The 20,610-nt window shown below is 35.8% G+C and overlaps 1 protein-coding gene across 1 annotated transcript in view; it reads right to left on the reverse strand.

Moving 5' to 3' along the window:
* Positions 1–20,213, reverse strand: part of LOC108333771 (mediator of RNA polymerase II transcription subunit 13) — a 36,085-nt gene extending 15,872 nt beyond the window's left edge. Inside the window, exons 1-15 of the mRNA XM_017569246.2 lie at positions 19,684–20,213; positions 18,006–18,261; positions 17,024–17,097; positions 16,810–16,949; positions 10,616–10,702; positions 10,406–10,493; positions 10,243–10,323; positions 7,657–7,734; positions 7,497–7,573; positions 7,277–7,355; positions 6,854–7,183; positions 6,040–6,099; positions 5,374–5,617; positions 4,454–4,714; positions 2,107–3,477 (exon numbers count right to left, since the gene is read on the reverse strand). Coding sequence (XP_017424735.2) covers positions 2,107–3,477; positions 4,454–4,714; positions 5,374–5,617; positions 6,040–6,099; positions 6,854–7,183; positions 7,277–7,355; positions 7,497–7,573; positions 7,657–7,734; positions 10,243–10,323; positions 10,406–10,493; positions 10,616–10,702; positions 16,810–16,949; positions 17,024–17,097; positions 18,006–18,131 — 3,096 coding nt within the window. The 5' untranslated portion in view covers positions 18,132–18,261; positions 19,684–20,213. The remainder of the gene's footprint in view (positions 1–2,106; positions 3,478–4,453; positions 4,715–5,373; positions 5,618–6,039; positions 6,100–6,853; positions 7,184–7,276; positions 7,356–7,496; positions 7,574–7,656; positions 7,735–10,242; positions 10,324–10,405; positions 10,494–10,615; positions 10,703–16,809; positions 16,950–17,023; positions 17,098–18,005; positions 18,262–19,683) is intronic.
* Between the last annotated feature and the right edge of the window lie 397 nt (positions 20,214–20,610).

Below are 20,610 nucleotides of genomic sequence, written 5' to 3' on the forward strand. Positions count from 1 at the left end.
AGAAATAGGACGGAGACAAGCCATCATAATGGTAAAAGCATAGAGAGTTAGGATTACGAGAAGAAGAATACATTTTCGTACAAGAATAGGAAGTTCAATGTAGGAGATGATGCTTGAGGATTAGTGGAGTGAGTCATAACTGGAATTTCAAACCGTATGTGGTATTGAAACAATGGACATTAAGGAGAAGCCATTACCTGAACTAAAACATGAGAGACTTCTAAAGATTCTATTGCAAAATTGATTTCCAATATAGTTAAAGTGTAGAAGGGAGTAGTCTAAAAAAAAATAACATCAACAAATACTATATAGCGTTGAAGTTGAGGACAAAAACAATGATAGCCCTTTCGAAGGTGTGAGTAACCAAGGAAAATACACTTGAAAGATTTGGCAAAGAGAAAAGGGACTTGTTACCAGACATATGATCAGCGGCACCAAAATCAAGAATCCAAGGTCCAAGGGAGGATGACTAAAAGATATAGGCTACAACATTACCGGATTGAGTAACAGTGGTGATAGGTTGTATAGGTTGCATGGCTACCTTGTATTGGAGAAACTCATTATAGGATCAATAGAAATTGAAATCTCATATGATGCTTTTGGAGAAATGACCTGTGAGCAATATTAGTTATCTTGGGTTGTTGTCGTGCTTTTGTACAACATTTTGCCCCAGTATGGCCATATCGTTGAGAAAAATTGCAATGAGGGCATTGACCAAGAATTCCACTGTCCATCTCGATAGGAAGATTGAGAGTAAAAGGCAGATGAATCAATCGGAGGTACAAGAGACTAACCAAACATGTGAGGAACTAAGAGCAGAAGTAATTATTTACTAAAGGTGTCATAAGATGGAACAACAGTGCCAGATGTTATTTGATTGCGGACAAAGTCAAACTCAGGAGGAAGTACAGCAAGAACCATAAAATCTTTCCATGTTCTTCAACGTGTTTGTTTGCATCATTAGTGAAAGGCATGAGTGAATCAAAATCAGCAATTAAGCAATCGAGCTTACCAAGATATGTTTCTATATCATGATTTTCCAATTTCACAGTAATAAGGTTGGAGACAACATTGTAAAGGTGATGAACATCATTGGAGTATACTTTCTTGGCTTATACATCATAACACGTAGTAAACACGTGGTATTGAGGCTGCAATTTAACATCAATGGAGAACCAGAGAATGCTACACAAAGAGGCATCAATTTGCATCCATTTGGCTTGATCATTCCAGGAAAGTCTTTAGCCTGTTAGGTCAAGTGGTTGACACAACCTTGACCTTGAAACCATAGCTGGATAGTAGCAACCCGAGAGCTATAGTTGCTCGTCTCTATCAGTTTTTCACATGGAAACAACGAAACAATGGTAAAAGTCATTATAGAAGGGATACTTGAGTGTGAGCTTTCAGAAAGCCATGGGTAATGAACTTGAAATGGGGCTAAAACGGGATGCATGAGTGTGAGGAAGGAGGCAGAGGGAGTGCCAGCAAGTGGATCATGCCGAAAACAGGAAAGAAAACATAATTTGAGATGGGCGCATGAAACGCATGACAATTCTGGTCGCAATGGTCACCAGTGTGAAGGGACACTCAATGACAAAAAAAAGGGTATACAATGGCTATGGGTACTGTTGATCCGAAAAAACAAAGAAAAACTAGAGATCGAAGATCAAAACCCTAAACTATTAATACCATATAGAAAGGTATATTTGGTTAATGTATTGTGTATCTAATGTTAGACCACACAATATGTATTTATACTAATTTACAAAATCAATTATAATAAATTTCTACCTAATAATCAGGAATCAATCATCCTAATTTGTTAGTATATGTAACTGTTAACTTCCTAAAAATCTATAACAGGTAATTACATTCTAAAAAATGATAAAGGGAATTTTCTCAAATCTCACCCACACCCAACACGTTGGGCTTGGTACGTCGATGTTATGATCGGTAACTATTTTAATGGATTTAGGATAGTCTATGATACCAGAATGTGGGTTTATACTTAACTCAATCCCTCAAATTCAATTAACAGGTGAAGATTGCCACCCTCAAGTACTTATTTAGGTTTTATCTCTAATGCTAACAACAGTAAAAGCTTACATCGGCAGAAAGTGGATCCACTAACTCCAAGCCGGCAATGTCCAGAGAATGAGAAGAGGCAAGAGTTCCCCCACAGCCAGCATGAACCATGGAAGGGCCACAACAGAATCCACGCCTCCACTGTTCTTGCATTGCAAGTAAACCATAAGGACCATCACCACAATCTGCATCCAAGGCTAGATCAACAAAGGAAAGAGCTTGTTGTACAAGCAAAGCAATCCCATCAAGTAGCTCCTGAAGCGGCTTCCTTTGACCATAAGAAAGAATACCTTCTTCATTGAAAGAACTATGAGAAAAGGATGAACCAACTTCCATGTTAGCTGAATTTGAAGGTTTTACAACTTTTGAAGATCCTAATGTGCGCCAAACACCAACAGGGGCATTCAAGTGACCGTCAAGCATTCCTCCATCAATATCACCTGCAATTCGGATGGGTATATTTTCTTTCTTCTTCACATCGTACTTGCCAGATATATTGTCTGTTGCTGTATTTGGGTCACTAGGAAGCTGATTCAAAAATGAAACCCCAGTTGACCTACTAAAACCAATGGTCATTAGGTTACCTGAAGATAAGAGAGTATGACGTAATCTGCACACAGAAGCTTGCAACATAACACATGTTATATCAGTAGCCAACAAAGTTTTCGCAGATAGAAGAACATGCTCTGGTTCATGGGTGCCTTCAGCTGTCTTCCTAAGGGAAGACTTGACAATAGCATTAGAACCAATGTTTGAGAGTGGCAGTATCCCCTCAGATTTAGCAATGCTATTATCATTACATATGACAGGATTTTTATCATTTTTTTCTTTCCTACTTTCCACAAATGTATAGTAATGTTTTGAGAGGAGACTTGTACTAGAATCATGTTTTCCAGACCCTGTTTTTGTATTGACAGACATTCCATTCTTCCCCTCCGATCCTTCATTGCAAGGAGAAGAGGGTGGTGCTGAACCATATAAGTAATTGTTTGAACTTGAATTTGAACTCTCTGCTTTACGACATTTTGGAAAATATGGGCTTCTGAATAATGTTGTGGACAGCTCACAGGTAGGGGTCTCAACAGCACCAAATTCAGCAGCAAATGTCATCATTGCTTCAGCTTTCATTATATGATCAAACTCCCTTGTATACAACATTTGAGAATGATTGGATGGACCCAAAGACATAGAGTTATTTAAGTTATCTTGACTTTTGTTAAGACATTCCTCTACGGATGTTGAAGGAGGGGGGTTAAAGCTCTCAAAGGAAGGAAACCCAACAGGCAAAAGTATTTGATCTGGAACATCTATCACACCACCCGGACTGCTGTTGACATCTCCATAATCTGGGGAAGAAAACATAAGTGCCTGAGATTCTGCTGTTCCTGGGGGCTGTCAGAAAAATTATCACAGATTAAGTAAGAAACTGGGATATAAGACCAAGAAGCATAGAAAAAGAAGAATACTAAATTTGAAGCATTCAGGAGTTAAAAAAATGATGAGTAAACACCGGAAAAGTATACAATCTATGCAATCAAACAAATCTTAAATCAAAATTTTAATTTTATAAAGAATCATCAAGATATAATCAAACACAATTTATGACATCACTCACAGACACGTGTAAGAAACAAGAGACCAGGCATAATAAAATAGGAAAACACTTGACACTCCAAAACAAAGACAATAGAAGATAGAACAAACTAAACAACTCCATTAATGCAATTAGGATCTTCAAACCCACTTCATATTCAAGGAGATCATATTGTGGTGTAAGGCATACAAATCAAAAAGTGTAGTATATACTGTATGCAAGAATCAAACTTATACCGTTCCAACAAACAAGCTGCTAGAACAAATGATAGGTTCAAGGGGAATGTTTATATTAGGAGAAATAAAAGGGACAGACAGTCATAACTTTCTCAGTTATAACTTTCTGTGGATAGGTTTTGTTGTCTCAAACTTCTGCATAGGCGGTTATTTTAGCAGTATTTTCGTTGTTTTTGTTATTCTGAAAAGAATAGGAGCGGAGAGTCTGGTTCTCTCGAATAACTAAATGTTGTATGTGTGGTTTTTCCACATTGGAGGAAACTTGATGTATTATTGGAATAAAGATCTGCAGTTTCTAAAGCTTATTTTGTTATAGGTCTAAATACCTATCAACAAACAAAATGCATAATTATAGAGTAGCACATGACCTCTTTGGATGTCTAATTTACAATTGAAGTGTTTAAATGTGTAATGCACCTGTTTAGTAATGGAAGTCACAATTCAATGGCTCACAGTAAAACTTAGGATTGTAGAGCAGAAAAAAGTGGAAATCAAAACCAGGAATCCTCTGTAAATTGCAGTATTAACATTCAGATACCTCTCCAAATGGCAAGACATCGTTTTCAAAGAAGTCACCAAAATCACCAAATTCTGATAGAAGGGCTTGAATATCCATTTCCATGCCCCTATCATCATCATCCCAGTCCCAGTAAGACGCAATTGGCTCATTTCCTACTCCTGTAATAGCTGAATTGGTCACTTCCACGGAACCAAAATCAGACATGTAAGTATCTTGCACAGGAATGTTTGTGGCAGTACTTAATGACTCTGTCACCCCTGTTCGAGACCTCTTAGAGCCCTGCAGAATTAGCAAGTACTTCTTCATGTGCATACAATTTAGCAAGTTAGGTAATAAAGAGAGAAGCATGTCTATCAATATGTTGCAAGGGTACTGCAAAACTGGCGTTTTACAATTGAGTTTAAAATGTACGAGTCCATGTGTATCATGTGAAGGACCTAAGGGCATTGTAACTGCACTGAACAGTATTTCTGAGTCACGCATGCAATACATTACAGTTTAAAAAAATAATACACCAGCATGCCTTTCATCATACAATAAAATATGACAACTGCTTTCATCCCAAACAAAACAATGGGGGGAATTTTTGGTAATTGGCTAGGGACTACATTTATATGGCACTGCAGTTTATGTTATTATTTGATTCATTTGGTTAGGATGGTGTTCACATATTTATGGAGGTTGATAGGCTTGACAAATGATAGGGGATAAGATTCAGCAATTTGCTCCTCTTTAATGCATGATTTTCAAGAGGTCCGTCGCAGATATGCATAGTGATTGGATAGCTTCGTTAAATTGTTTTCTTCTCTTTTTTTCTTTTTGAAAAAGATCAAATATCTTCTGAGTTCTCTTCATGATTTTCTTTTCCTCATCTTGATAAACTTTCTTCTAGAGTAAAAATGAATTCAATTATAATTTCAAAATAAATAATGATATACCAATTTAGGGCCATCACTATCCAGCTGATCAGCAGAAGACACCATAGACTGTCTACATGTTAAAGAATCAGCATCTGCCTCCAGTTCACTTGGTCCTGTAGTCTTGTAATCACTATCACTAGAACTGGCACTTAAGCTACTAATACTGCTACTATTGCTATTGCTACTACTATCATAACTATTTTGCGTACGGGCTCCATTGATTTCAGTCCAAGGATCTTCACAACAATCCTCATTACCAGCACTGCAGAAGGCAGAAGAAAAATTTACGGCTTTAACTAAACCAGAACAATTGTACTCAAACATATTTATATGCTAAAGAAATTAACCAATAAATTATAAGGAAAAGGTTTCGAAGATGAATAGAAGAGAGATAAAGTTGATGAAAAAATCTATTGACAACATTTTGTTTTTGTTTAGAAAAAAATTAAAATAGAAAATAATGGAAGTACTAATAACAAAAATTGTAGAAACAACAACATATGTGACTTTTTCTTAAAAAGTAAGTGGCTGCCCAGTGACTGTTTGCTAGACAGCCATCAGTAGAAGACAGAAGTAGCACAGGATTCACAATTAAACTTTATAAAAATCACAGATGTTAGAATCAATAAATATCTCAGGCAAAAAACGTGCATACATGCAAAGAGCGATAGAGAGAACACAAACCACTGAATAAAGGAAGAGGAACTGGGAAGAGATGGTCCCATCCAATTCTGCAGCCAAAATCTGTATGTTTCACATTAAAAGATAAGTCAGTGCCTGCCTCTTTTATGATTTGAAGTATAATGGCTCATATGACCTGACAATAACAATGCACACATCACATAGTCATGTGAGAAAAATAAATTTGTTGCAGCTAAAGTGACAGCATTAATTATGGTTTGGGTGAAATCACTTAATAGAGTAAAAATATGTACACAAAAATAGATGAGTAAAAATGAAAACAAGTAAAGATGATTGTACTATACAAGAAACAAAGGAGGACATTGAAAACAGAGAAAATAGTTCAAAACAGAGATTGCATACAGAGAGGTTACGTATATGGAGCACAATACTCCATATTGCTGTTCAAATGGAAACAGAGTACTGTTGCTAAATATCATGATAGTGAACCACACCAACACGGGAATTTAACCACCCTTGTTCAAATCTACTGTTTGGTTCACATATCAAGAGAAGAACACCAGTATTGATGAGTAGAATTGTTTTCTATGTAGCTGATTTGGATATGATTCAGAGATTACCCTCCATTGGGATTGGACAATTTTGCGTCGCTCACATTTTTTTTCTTGTTTTAATATTCCTTTCAGTTTCATGTGCATGATCAACATTTTCAAATTTCCTTACACTTTGCCAAATAAACTTTTTATTTAAATTAAACATTGAATTATTATATCTATAACAATGAAGTGGGAAAACCAGCTACACTTAATTGAAGAATGGGAGAACATAAAGTAAGATAACATGGAAGCATAAATACCTTCTCAAGGAAGACCTCGCTAATGATGTTTGTAAAACTGGCACGAGCACTGCCTCAGTTGGATACAGAAATGTTTTCTCATAATCTGACAAGTGATCTGCTGATCCCTTGTGATCACTTCGTCCGGTAATAGGAGATTCAGCAACATGAAGTGTGGGTAAATTCCTGGCACTAATTTTGTTTGGCTGCAAAGAGTTGTCAGTTCCAGATCTTGAGAAACCCAGACTTACTTCAACATAACAATTTTGCCCCCTCAGCTGGCAACCAACACCCTGGGAAACATTATATGGTAGACCTATAATTCCATTGGACACCCTAAATTTGGTAGAACTGTTATTAGAAATACAAAGAAAAAAAAAAGAATTCTGTCAAGGGTGATATCTTGATATATCAAATGTCTATATGAAAGGGTATGAAAGGGACCTGAAATAACTTTGCTTGACAAGATCACTTGGAGAACAACCAGTCAAGCTGCCACGTATTCCATGAGGAGAAACAATCACTGCAACAAAAATGTACAAGTAAAATTAAATGGTGTCAAGGAAAGCCACCCATAAAACGAAGATGAAGTTTGCATATTGCTAGTAACCCTTAGAAATGACTTTAACCAGCAAAATTTTATGTGCACAGAGAGCATGCCAACCTGGAAGTCTACATGTAGACTCCACCGAATGTTTTAATACTTTTTCCAAATCACTTGTTGTAAGCATCCGGATATGCCTGATACAAAGGAGGGAAAATAATACCTAAGTATTCCAATCTTAAATAAAATATTGAGAAAAAGAGAAATAACACCATCTTACTTTGAGGACACTATGACATGTATGAAGATGGCTTCCTCAGTTGCAGCAAAGGCAAACTCAACTGCAGGCTGTCCTCTTCTGGAAGTATCAGAAATATGCAATAGCAAATTCAAATTATAAAATATATAAATAAAAAGATAGCATGGTCAGAGTCAAAAAGCATTTACAAGCTAGATTATACACATTATGTACAAATTACATTGTCCAGTTAACCAGCTTTGGTGGGATTTCGGATTTAGCAATTTCCAGGTTAACAAAACATGAGTAGATCTATATGAAACTTGAGGTCTACAGGAAAAGAAGCCTGTTATGGTACAGTTAGAAGTTCGAGAAAATTGTTTCAACACAGAATATGTTGAGTTGGATAGTGTAAAAAGCTATAATATTTGGCAGGGAATCCAAATAGGATAGATGAGAGGAATGACATATGATCAAATGCACCAGAGTCAAGAATCCAAGAATCAAGGGATCAGGAGTGAGGCTGAGTAATAATTGAAACAAGATAACCAGTCTGAGCAAGGACGTTTTTGCGACTAAGTGGCTACCTTGAGATGGAGTATTCATTGTAATCAGTAACTGAGATAACAACGTTATCAGATACAGTGGAAAAAGTTATTCGAGCAACATTAGCAACTTTAGTCTGCTGTTGTGCCATGGTGTGGTATTATATTAGTCTTCAAACATAGCCAAAGCTTTGGCAGTAAACGCAACAAGGATGTTGACAGTGACCATCACATCATCAACCAATACAATTAAAAGAATGAGAGATTAGAACAGTAGAATCAATCTACGCCAGAACAATTGTAGAAGAATATATAAAGGCATGAGTAGTAAAGAAGTGCAAGTGCCCAACAGCTGTTTGTTAACAATATCATAGACAAAAACAGTGGAGCCAAGCAGTATCTGATTACAAACTAAATCAAGCCCAAGTGGAAGATCAAGAAGTGCAAGAACTATGAAAAATTGATGCATTGGTCAACATGTTGCTCGGCATTATTATTGAAAGGCATGAGAGTATCAAGATCAACAAAAAAGATCAGGCTTACTGAAATTCTCCTACATGTCCAACATCACAAAAAGTAATGTTGGAAACAATGGTCTTCCTAATATCATTAGGATGGATCATGGTCTTAGTCCAAATATCATTATAGGTCTTCCTAAAGGCTTTAGTTTGGGATCAATGGAAAACCACAAAAAGCAATATATGAGTAGGTTCTCAATCTATGTTTCTGTTGAAAGTTATACGTCAACTAGAGATAAGGCCAATTTAGAATATATATATATATATATATATATATATATATATATATATATATATATATATATATATATGTGTGTGTGTGTGAGTGCAAACCTCACCTTACAAGTCGATTTTGTAAGATTTAGTTATGCGTAAAGTTCACTTCTTAACATGGTATTAGAGTTATGGTTTAAAGTCTATCCTAGCAAAATTTGTTGTTTGTTGGACATACTATTTCACCCGCTATCGAACTGTTACTAGATCACCCATTAATACGTAATCACGCAAGAAATGTATATACCTCGACATGCAACGGGTGTGTTGGAAGTCACACGTCAACTAGGGATAAAACCAATTTTTGAATATATATGTAAGTGCAAATCTCACCTTACAAGCCAGTTTTGTAAGCTTGAGTTAAGCTTAAAGTCCATTTATTAACAGTTTCTAAAAGAGAAAGTTTACTTCTTAAAGCTTCTCACTAATGGCATAAGAGAAATTGAGTTGAGTAGTAACTAGAAGTAGATACACTAGTGATGGACCGTTCTTCTGTCTCAACAAAGGTGTTGAATCCTTCCGAAGATCATTCATCCTGGTACTAGGCTTATCCAAGCTCTAATAATACCACCTCAAAAATTGATAGAGATATTTGATAGAAACTGAAGATTTTTAATGAAGTGTAAATGACTGTATTGATTACAAAAAATCCTATTTATATATTACAAAAAAGCTAGTTAACTAAATTATCTGTATAAGAGTACAGGAATAATAGCCTCCACTGACAGTGATTGGACTACGTTATATTACAACAAATCTAAATATAGCAAGCAAGGTTGTCATACTCAAAAATTTAGTGAACCAGTGAAAACCTGTTCAACTCAACCCGTTAACTTGATTCATAAACTTATAAGAATTTACTTTGACATAAAAAAAATTATATAACTAATATCCTAATTCAAATAAGTTTACAAAATTATATAACTTTAATAGTTAAAATAAATAAGATCAGGATGCACTTGGATTAGTGTCATTGAATTTTATCCATTTTCAGAAATAATGGTCTAATTTAAGTTTTTCAATACAAAATTAAAAAATAAACACATAATAATCACTGTGCAGTGAGGGGAGTGGAGAGTGTCCATTGAGAGGGGCTGCCACTTCCTGCACCCCATTTATTTCTTTTACACCTTCCTAATTTTTTTTAATACCCATTCTACTCCATAGTAAAAAGATAACCCTATTTTTCATCCTCATTTCCTGGGCCACCCCACACCTCCTCACTTCCTCTGTTGGGAGGGAAATAGCTTCACAGTGGTGCAAGTTTGATAACCATGATAGCAAGAACATACCTAAATAGTTCTTCGCTTTGAAATTGATGAAACTTTGAAAATACATCTCCAAATCTCATGTAACATAACCCAAGCAAAGCCCTGCCAAATTCAATAAGATAAAATGGCAGATATGAGATCAATATTAAATTCACTATCAGGTATTGAGAGAAAAGAAAAAAACCTTTCTATACGACTCCTCAAAGCTTGAGAGAGAGCAGCTGCAACCTCTTCTGAGTCACCAGGAGCCAACCAAAGTCCAGAAGCAACAACTTGAATATAAACAAAATCCCGTGTAAACATATAACCAGTAAACACAAGTGAGAAAACACCATCCAATAACGTTTAAAGGGAGTGTATATAACAATCACAAGGGTTCAGTTCTACGTGATACCTCTTAATCTGCACACTGCTGGCTGAGCAGTCTCAACAACAGATGAATGACGCCCCGGAAGAAAAAGCCACAGCTTAATCTTTTCATCTGCTTGTTAAATATAGAAGAAAGTTTGCAATCATTGGAAGAATTAAAAAGTTTAATGTTTGGAAAGCTCAAAAGAAAAAAAAAATAACGGGTGATTTTGTGTTTTAATTATTTTCAACTCATGATAGGAAAGAACACAGACGGAAGAAAAGTAGCAAAATGACAGGCATATCCTTATTTCATTTATATTTGTTACATTATAAAGGTTTAAATGTCAGTTATGTATTTAACATGATTACATATTTTATTCCCACTTTTCCTTCATTTTCTTTATATTGAAACATAAAACAACAACAAAGCCTTGTCCCACTAAATAAGGTAGGCTAAGGGCATCACATGACACCATCACGCTTGATTAGAGACCAAATCTTCAAAGACATTATTTACCGTAAACCCCATTTTAAAAAAAATCTCCAATATCCTTCTTCAGCCCTCCCTTTTCTACAAATATAACAACCAGTGTTATCGATATTGTATACCAGAAGATATCGGAGACCCCAAAATCTTTTATAAAGTTATAACAAGAATCATAACATGTGATAGCAGAAACATTCGGTCAAAAGAAATATAATATATACAATATTAAAAAAATACAGAAATACAATTCTTATGCAAAAGTAATGATATTATGTCTAGAAATTCAAATATGGAAGTGAAGAAGAAGAAAAGAAAAAAAATTAAGAACATAGATGACACTTGACAAAAAATAAAACAGACATGCAATCGTCTATCGGCAGCAACTGCAGCTGACCGGCGATAGGCAGTTTTAACGCCTAAACTTCTTCTCCGTAAGCCCACTGCCCTTGTATGTCTGTTTTTATTTTTTGTCAATTTCCACCTATGTTCTTAAATTTTTCTTTTCTTCTTCTTTAGTTTCATATCTGAATTTGTAGACGTAATATCATTACTTTTGCATATATTATATTTCTTTGGACCAAATTTTTCACTATAACCCATTATGATTTCCGTTATAACTTTATAAAAGATTTTTCGAGTCTTTGATATTTTCCACTATCCGATATCATACACTGGTCCTATGATCCAACCACCAATCAACCTCTGCACCTTCCTCCAACATCCACAACTGCTTCGTCTTCAACAACTCCTGCTCCTGCCACTACCCCTCCCCAGTCTGCCTCCACTCTTCCCAGTGCCATGCTCGCTTCTTCCTCCACTCCTGAGAAGACCAGTTCTTGGATCCTTGATTCTGGAGCCTCTTTTCATGTTATTGGTGACTCCCAAAATATTCAACAAATTAAACATTCTGATGGTCTGGACCACAAATATGTTGGCAATTGTGAAGGTTTGAATGTTCTTACATCTGGTTCCACTTCTCTTCGTCATCGTACCCACTCATCTTTTGTTTTTAATCTACATCTTTACTACTTGTTCAATCTATCACAAAAATCTCCATAGTGTTTGTCAATTTGCTCTTGATAATGATGTTTATTTTGACCTCACTATTGTCCACAAACACTCTTGTTGCTGTTGTGTCTTCCACAATTGCTCCATCTCCCTCAGAGGCTCTCACTTTATGGCATTCTAGATTAAGTCATCATCATGTCAATGTATTAAACTTGTAATGACTCAACTTAATGTTCCTTTTCATAATAAAAATTTGCCTTTCTTTTCATCTTGTGTTGGCAAGTCTTATCATTTACCTTCTTCCACTTCTACCACAGTTTATAAACAACCACTTCAATTAATTTTTAGTGACCTGTGGGGACCATCCCATGTCCCCTCCATTGTATCCTTTGTCAATGCCTTTTCCAAGTTTACGTTGCTTTACCCACCTACATTAAATTCTGAAGCCTATTCTATTTTTCAAAACTTTAAAATCTCATGTTGAACATCAATTTGATACTAAAATAATAGTATATGTTAGATATATTATCTTTATCTTTAGCTAGTTTATTATTATTCCTTATTTCTATTTGGGCTTAACTCATATTTCTTTTATTATAAATAGAGTATCTTATGTATATATTCAACACAAGGGAGATTAATCTTATACATAGTTTTTCACTATATTCAACATGGTATCTAAAGCATAAGGTTCTTTTGAGAAAAAAATTCCGTTGCCTCTACTACTACACCCGCCACTGCTGGCGCCGTCATCTACCACTGTCGTTCCAGTTTTGACCGACGATCACATGGTTTTAATTGTCTTGGTCAAGCGACCAAAGTGCCATCAACAACGTCTTCATCAAAGCTCCTATGTGCTCTCAGCGCCTTTTGAAGTTGTGGATTTGCTCCCTTTTTCATCGTGGATGGTGGAATGTCTTGTCTCTTCTCAAGTAGCAATTTAAAGTGTTGAGGTCGCTCTTTTTCCTCTTTCAGGTTCGTTGTGCATGATCGGACGTCCCGTCTCCTTTGTGGCAGCATTCAGAGCATCGAGGTAGCTCTTTTTCCTTGCTCAGGTGCCTTGATTGAAGAATCTTGGATTTTTAAGGTTTCTCTCTTACATTCATTGATGGCTTCTTCCGTTGTTGTCTCTTCTGACCTCCCTTCTGTCACCATTGCGTTTAACCCGTCCATATATGCTTTCTCTCCCATGGCAAAGATGGCTTTTGTTAGTTTATTTATAGTCGTGGTGGCTCTTCAACAACGACTCTTTATCCCAACAATCCATTCCTCAAAGGCAATTTGCAAGAAATTTACATGAAGCAACCTCCTAGATTTGTTCCTCAGGAGGAGTCTTTTGGGTTGGTATTTCATCTTCTATGTCGTCTTCGTAAATCATTAACAATTTGGTGTCACTCGAGTGCAGAAGCATATATTTTCACTATGTCTTTATTGATTATATTAGTGACAAGTTTGGTACATATGATTTGTATGCACCAACTTGAGGGAGAGTGTTAGATATATTAGCTTTATCTTATCTTTATCTTTTATCTTTATCTAGTTTGATATTATTCCTTATTTGTATTTTGGACTTAGACCATATTTCTTTTATTATAAATAAAGTACCTTATGTATATATTCAACACAAGGGAGATTAATCTCATACATAGTTTTTCGCTATATTCAACAGTATTCATATTAACTAGGGTAGAGAGTTTAGATCTTTGAATCCTTTCTTGCAACTGTCGTCTCATTTGTCCAAACACTCATCACCAAAATGGTGTTTGGAGCACGAACATTGTCATATTACTAAATTGGGGTTAAAACACTTTTGCATCACGCTTCTCTTCCCTTAAAATTTTACAATTTTTCCTTTCAAACTATGGCTCACTTAATTAATAGGTTACCCACAACTTCCTCTCACTGTCTTAAATAAAAGTTTCCCAATAACTCTATAATTCTTTGGTTGTGCTTGTTTTTTTCCTTCACCCCTACTACATTCACAAACTTGACTTTCACTTTGAAGAATGTGTCTTTCTCGGGTACTCCACCTCTCACAAGGGTTATCTCTGTTTGTCCAAGTTTGCTCGCATCTATACTTCTAAAGATTTTATTTTCAATTAACTCTAGTTTCCCTATTCTACCCTTTTTCCTGAAGCCACGACCTTTATTTCTCTCCCTACTCAATACTTTGATCTTCATCCTAATTTGTCTCCCCATCCATCACTCCCCCTCCTAATCCTTTGAGTCTTCCTCTCCCACCTCTTCATCTCAGTCTTCACCTCATGAGTCTTCCCCTTCCACCAGTCATCCTTCCCTTCCTTCTTTCTAGTCTCCCCCTCATTCTGTCCCATACAACATTCATCCTATGCAAACACGTTCCAAAACTACTGCCACAAATCACACTCGTCCTTCACAGTTTCTCACCAATGTCTTCCCAAGCCATTAAAATTCCCCATTTGGTTGTTGCTATGAATTCTGAATATGACGCTCTTCTTCATCAATGCATATGGGATTTGGTGACTTTACCTCTTGATCGAAAGGTTGTTGGCTACGAATGGGTTCTCCATATTAAATAGAATCATTATGGTAGTATTAACAAGTACAAAGCCCATTTGGTTGCTACGGGCTATAATTAGGTTCAAGGCTTTGATTTTAAAGAAACCTTCTCTCCAGTTATTAAGCCTTTTAACATTTGTATTATCCTCACTTTGGCTTCCACACATGGTTGGGACTTATTTCACTTGCATGTCCACAACCCTTAACTCAATGGGTCTCTTGATGAAACTATTTGTATGACTCAATCCCTTGGTTTTGAACCCCTGAAAAATCCTAGGTTTGCTGCCTCAACAAAGCTCTCTATGGCCTCAAACAGGCACCTAGATAAGCTCATGTCCACCCTTAGTTCTCTTGGATTCCATTTCAACAAATTTGATCCCTCCTTATTTTTCTGCCATCAACATTGTCACATTGTTTACATCTTGGTTTGTGTTGATGACATTCTTGTTACAGAAACCTCCACATCTCTTATTCAAGAGCTTAGTCATCAATTGAATGCCATTTTCTCCCTCAAAAAACTTAGTCATCTTAGACTACTTCTTGGGTATTGAGATCAATTATCATTCTCCCAATTTTGTAGTTCTCACTCAAGGCAATATTCATGACCTACACAAAACCCTAATGATTGAAGCTCACTCTATCTCCACTCCTATTACCTTTTCCTGCAAACTCTCCAACGTTGGCTTTACCCCATTTTTAGATCCTACACTCTATCTCTCTGTGGTTGGTTCTTTTTAGTATGCACTTGGCCCGACATCAACTATGTTGTCAACAAGGTTTACAACTTTCTTTCTCACCCTTTGGAAACTCAATGAATCGTTGTTAAATGCATTCTATGCTATCTCAGGGTCACTACTTCCTATGGTCTTCATCTAGATGTTGCCTCTCCTTCCACCACTTTCGCCATCACCTCCATGTGTGATGATGATTGGGCCTCCGATACCGAAAATCCACCTCTGGCACTACTATTTTTCTAAGTCCCAGTCTCTCATGGTGGTCTCACAAACATGTCATTACTCGTTCCAGCATTGAAGTTGAGTACTGCAACTTAGCCCAAGCCTTTGCTGAGCTTTCGTGGATCCAAGCAATAGACTTACAAATTCCTTTTTCCACTCATGTCATTCTTTGTGACAACCAAGGTGTTGTTGCTATCGCTCATAAATTGTTTTTCACTCCAAGACCAAGCATATGGAGATTGATGTATTTTCTATTCGTGAACAAGTGTTGTCCAAGCAACTTGTGGTGTCTCACATTCCCAGTCTTGATAAGTGGGCTGATGTTCTCACAAAACCACTCTGATCCACTCGCTTTCACTTGCGTAGAAGCAAACTCAATGTGACCGATTTCATTTGCCTAAATCTCTCACCTTGAGTTTGAAGGGGATATTAGTGTTATATGTTATTTGTTTGATATAATTGTCCTATCATGGCTTTGTCTATTTTATTTTCTAAATTATTTATAATTCTAGGATGTTACACTGGTTTATAACCATAAGTTAATGTCCATAACTGCCCTGTAACTCCTCTTTGTTTTCTGTAAAATCTGCTGACAGAACAGAACAGAATGCATGGTTTTTCTTAACAATAATATGCAGCACAAATGTTAACAGTCACAGGACTGCATATTAGTGCCTTCACCTATTCTTTTCACCTTTCTCGTCCCAACTCTAATATCCTCACTGGTGCTTCCAATGGTTTTCTTTGTACATGTCCAAACCACCTTGACGAACTTCCTCTCAATTTTCCTTAATTTGTATTCCATCAGTATCCCTTTGTAGACAATCATTTTGTATCCCAACCGTTTTTGTGTGGATACACATTCATCTTAACATTCTAATGTTTGTTACTCTCACCCTTTCTTTACGAAGTCCTTCTAAAGTCCAACATTCACTACCATAAAGTATAGTCAGACATATAACAACACAAAAGTTAACATGAAAAGACAGAAAACTGTCTTTCCTTTTATTCTTTTGTTCTTATTTTTTCTCCCACTCCAAACAAAGTGTTTGGTAAGTAGAAAATGGGTAACCATTTCCACCCTTCTTGTAAAAAGACACATGCAAAGGATCACAAAAACACTAAGTCAACAATCGACTAGCATGTTTTTTTTCTGTTTTAAATGGAATTCAATGTCAATCCTATAATTTTTATGTCTCAGGTTTAAGTTATTGGAAAGTATGAAAACGTTTATACAAAACACACCACCTGGATTATGCAAGCCCTGGGATGGATCCCAAGGTCCAACAAAGGAATTGGTCCATGTGCTGAGAAATCCCTCCTTCTGCAGCTGCAGATGTGATGAAAGCACCAGTAAATTTGCGGCATCCTTTTGGTCCACTTTTACACTGTTCAAACAGAAGTTAGCCTTGATATTATTAAGCCAAGGAACCAAAACCAAAGAAAATGCATTCAATCTAACCTTTTATCAGGTAGAGGGTTTAGGTCAGGTTCATGAGGAAGATACTGGAACCATGATATCTGATGCAGACTTCCCTGTACAAATTTCCAACAATATATACACAGATAAGAAGACATGAAAGCAATTTATAAAGAAGAAGCAAGTAGGGATATATGATTTTATAGTAAAAGTTAACCAAAACACATCTTGAGTTGTAACCATTAGTTCCCAGTTATAATATTGAAGTCCCAGTTATAATATTGATGTTAATCTTGGAAATGAAAGATTTGACCTAGAGATTTCTGATTAGACCAACAGGTTCTTTTATTATCATTTGACATCTTTCCCACAAAAGCAACAAGTTTTAAGTTGGTTTTTTTATGAGGTAGATATACATTCATGTCATTGATTGATAAAATTGAGAAATTAAACAGACAAAAAATTAGTTGTCCCTGCATCCAGAAGAGCCTTTTCATTTTGTTTTACTAATGGTGATCAAAGGAAGATAAAGTCCTATAGATAAGTTGAGTTTTGGATCAGGTGATTCACTAGTCCAAGCAACATCAACATAATTATAAGCCTGTGCAGGGAGATAGTGATACTGGCCATCCATTGTGGGAGGAGGCCAAAGCATATAAAAATTTGCATTTCAGCACAAAGATTCTTTGCAGTAACGGTCAAAAGGATTATCCTGTCAACCATTGTGATACTTATAGGAAAAACCACGATTGCAGTATTGGATCAAATAGGGAAGAAAGAACGAGTTAAAATAAAAGCTGGTCGTGTTAAAGCCTCCTGCTGCAAACATACAGAACATGTCTAGAATAAAATTACATGAGATCATAAAAAAGAGGGATTATGTGATAATTTGCAATACTTTTAGTACTGAAAAGAGTTCAAACTTATTCATGATGTGAGCACAGCACAAATAACATAATCAGCTTACGGATAAAGGTTAGACAAAATAAATCATATTAACAAAAGTGAAAAGTAAAAGACTTACGATTTTGAAAACATTTGTCCACATAACTGGAATATTGTTATGAAGGCTTCGACGAATTGAGTTAGGGTTTTGCTGCAAATGAGATACGGCGAATCTGTTTATGTTTGGGTCAGACTCCGACCTCATAAAAATAGGACGAGGGTTTAGGAATCCTTTACGTGCTTCTGCTCTTGCACAAACCAACCATAAAAGCACCCCATTCCTTTTGAAATTTCCGAATCTGATTCAGACTGCACCGCTGATTCACCGAGTGTTTCTTTTGCACAGGGGTCAAAAATATAATTTAATAACAAAACATATTTACAAGGAAATCCACCATCAACAAAATATGAAGCATAAGAAATCTTTCTTCAGATAAAAGATGTGATTTTTAATTTAGTAATTTAAAATAATTTTAATTTCTGATTATTATAATAACTTTAAACATGTATCTTTGTACATTTTCTTATGTCATCTAATAATAATTATTATTATTATTTTTATTATTCTTAGGATATTTACCCTATTTATCATCGTGTCAAATATTACCCTATTTATCATGATTATATTATGTCTAGAATTACCCTATTTATCATCATTATATTGTGTCTACAATTACTCTATTTATCATGATTATATTGTGTCTAGGGTTATCTTATTTATCATGTATACGTCTCTTGTTAAATACATATCGGATTATTAAGTTGATATGTATTCGGTCTATCCTTATTCGATCAGCATAACATCATACAAAATACTTAATGACAATGGTTCATAGTTGTCTATCATTTTTCTAGCAATCCAACGCAACACCTCAAATTAAATGGTCAAACCACACTATTCAGTCATGTCCCTACCTTCTTTGTTTTATTGCCTATCTACATTCTTCCATGCTAGTCACCATAACATCTCAATATATACGTACCAAACTCTCCCACATCACTAACTTTCTCACATAAAATTTCACTAACTTTCAATGAAATGTCCAAGGACTTAGTCAGATAAAAACAGCCACCAAAGTACCCATAAATAAAATCCTGCAGATTAATTTTTCTTCTCAAACTTTCACCAGGTTAAACTACTCCATTCAACCATCTCATCTTCACTAAGTAAACATCACCAGAATTTTATTTGTCCAGCAAAATATACTAGTTCTCATTTCTATATATTGAACCACTAATGCACCATTAAGTCACTCTAAACTTAATTCTGCACTAAAAACAGCATGTACCCACTCCTTTGAACCGAAAACAGCAAGTATTTTACTCCTAAATTCTACACCAACTTTCCATACCAAAAATACTGGTTCAGACACAAGATCAAAATTTAATAACAGCACCAACAATTATAATGCTTAAAACAGTAAAATTATAATAATTAATCCAATCATAAATTAAACCACATTTGAATCACTAAACACAAACTGACGCAGTTCAATCATCATTACTAATGAAAAATCTCAACCAGAAAATAAATCCTCATTCCCTGATCGCACAACACAGGCTATTCCCAATTCGCAACTTACACAGCTATACTTACATGCTTCAATAATATCGAACAACCAATCAAAATGAAAAAACTCCCTATACCCTTCGATACCATGAACTGAACCAAGTATCATCGCCCAAATGTCCCTTTCCCGAACACACAATTTTATCACATACAAGCAATCAAACGAAACCAGAGTAGCTCCCCATACCTTGATTTGGTTCTAGCTCCTCTCACGGTTCACACCCTTGTCACCGAAAGACTTCAATCCTAACCCTCTTCACTCGCCCTCCGCGTTCTCTCGAGTCTTCCTCTCGGCCATTCTGCCGCGTTTCTCTTCTCCTCCTCTTCGCCTTCCTCACTTAGCCACTAATTAAGCTCTCCCCGTGTTTCCCCCAAAATCCCAAGAAAACCCGAAGAATTCTCCCTCAATGAATCGCGCCCCAAGCCTGGGTTCTAAAATGAAAGATCTCCCTTCCCATTTCGATCCTCGAACATCAAAGGAGCCAATCGCGGTTGCACGAAAATTTCGCACTTTAAGGATATGGGGTTGAATGGTTTCGCAAAGAACGTTTTCTCTCTTTCTCTCTCGCGCCGCTGCCCCTCAGACCCTAAGTCACTCAAGGCAATTAATAATTAAAAAAAAAAAAAGGAGGTGTTCGCGGTCCAACCCACCTCTTCTAGAAAATCAAAAACCCTTTTAGGATGCCCGGGATATGAACACTCAACCTCTTCAACCCAACGTTCCACCACTAGGCTAAAAGACACTCGTAAATAGGTAATTATTTAACAAATATTTAAATTATTCTTTATCGCCCACATTACATCTTATTTAAAACAAATATTTAAATTATTTCTTTTTTTAAAAAAATAACTATTTAATACATTTTCAATTAATGATGAATAAAAACCAAGGAAGAAAAAATATAATAAATTAAATAAAATAAATTTCCTAAATATATATATATATATATATAATTAAATAAAGGATTAAATATGTTTTTATTTCCTAAACTATCAAGCGAATTTGTTTTTAGTCCTTTTTTAAACTAAGCTACATTTTGGTCTTTCTCCTTGAGTAAACCATACTGAAGTGGCTAACGGTGGTGTGTCACGTCATATTTTTTCCTGACACTAG

The sequence above is a fragment of the Vigna angularis genome, chromosome 11 (assembly GCF_016808095.1).
Source record: "Vigna angularis cultivar LongXiaoDou No.4 chromosome 11, ASM1680809v1, whole genome shotgun sequence".
Classification (NCBI taxonomy): Eukaryota; Viridiplantae; Streptophyta; class Magnoliopsida; order Fabales; family Fabaceae; genus Vigna; species Vigna angularis.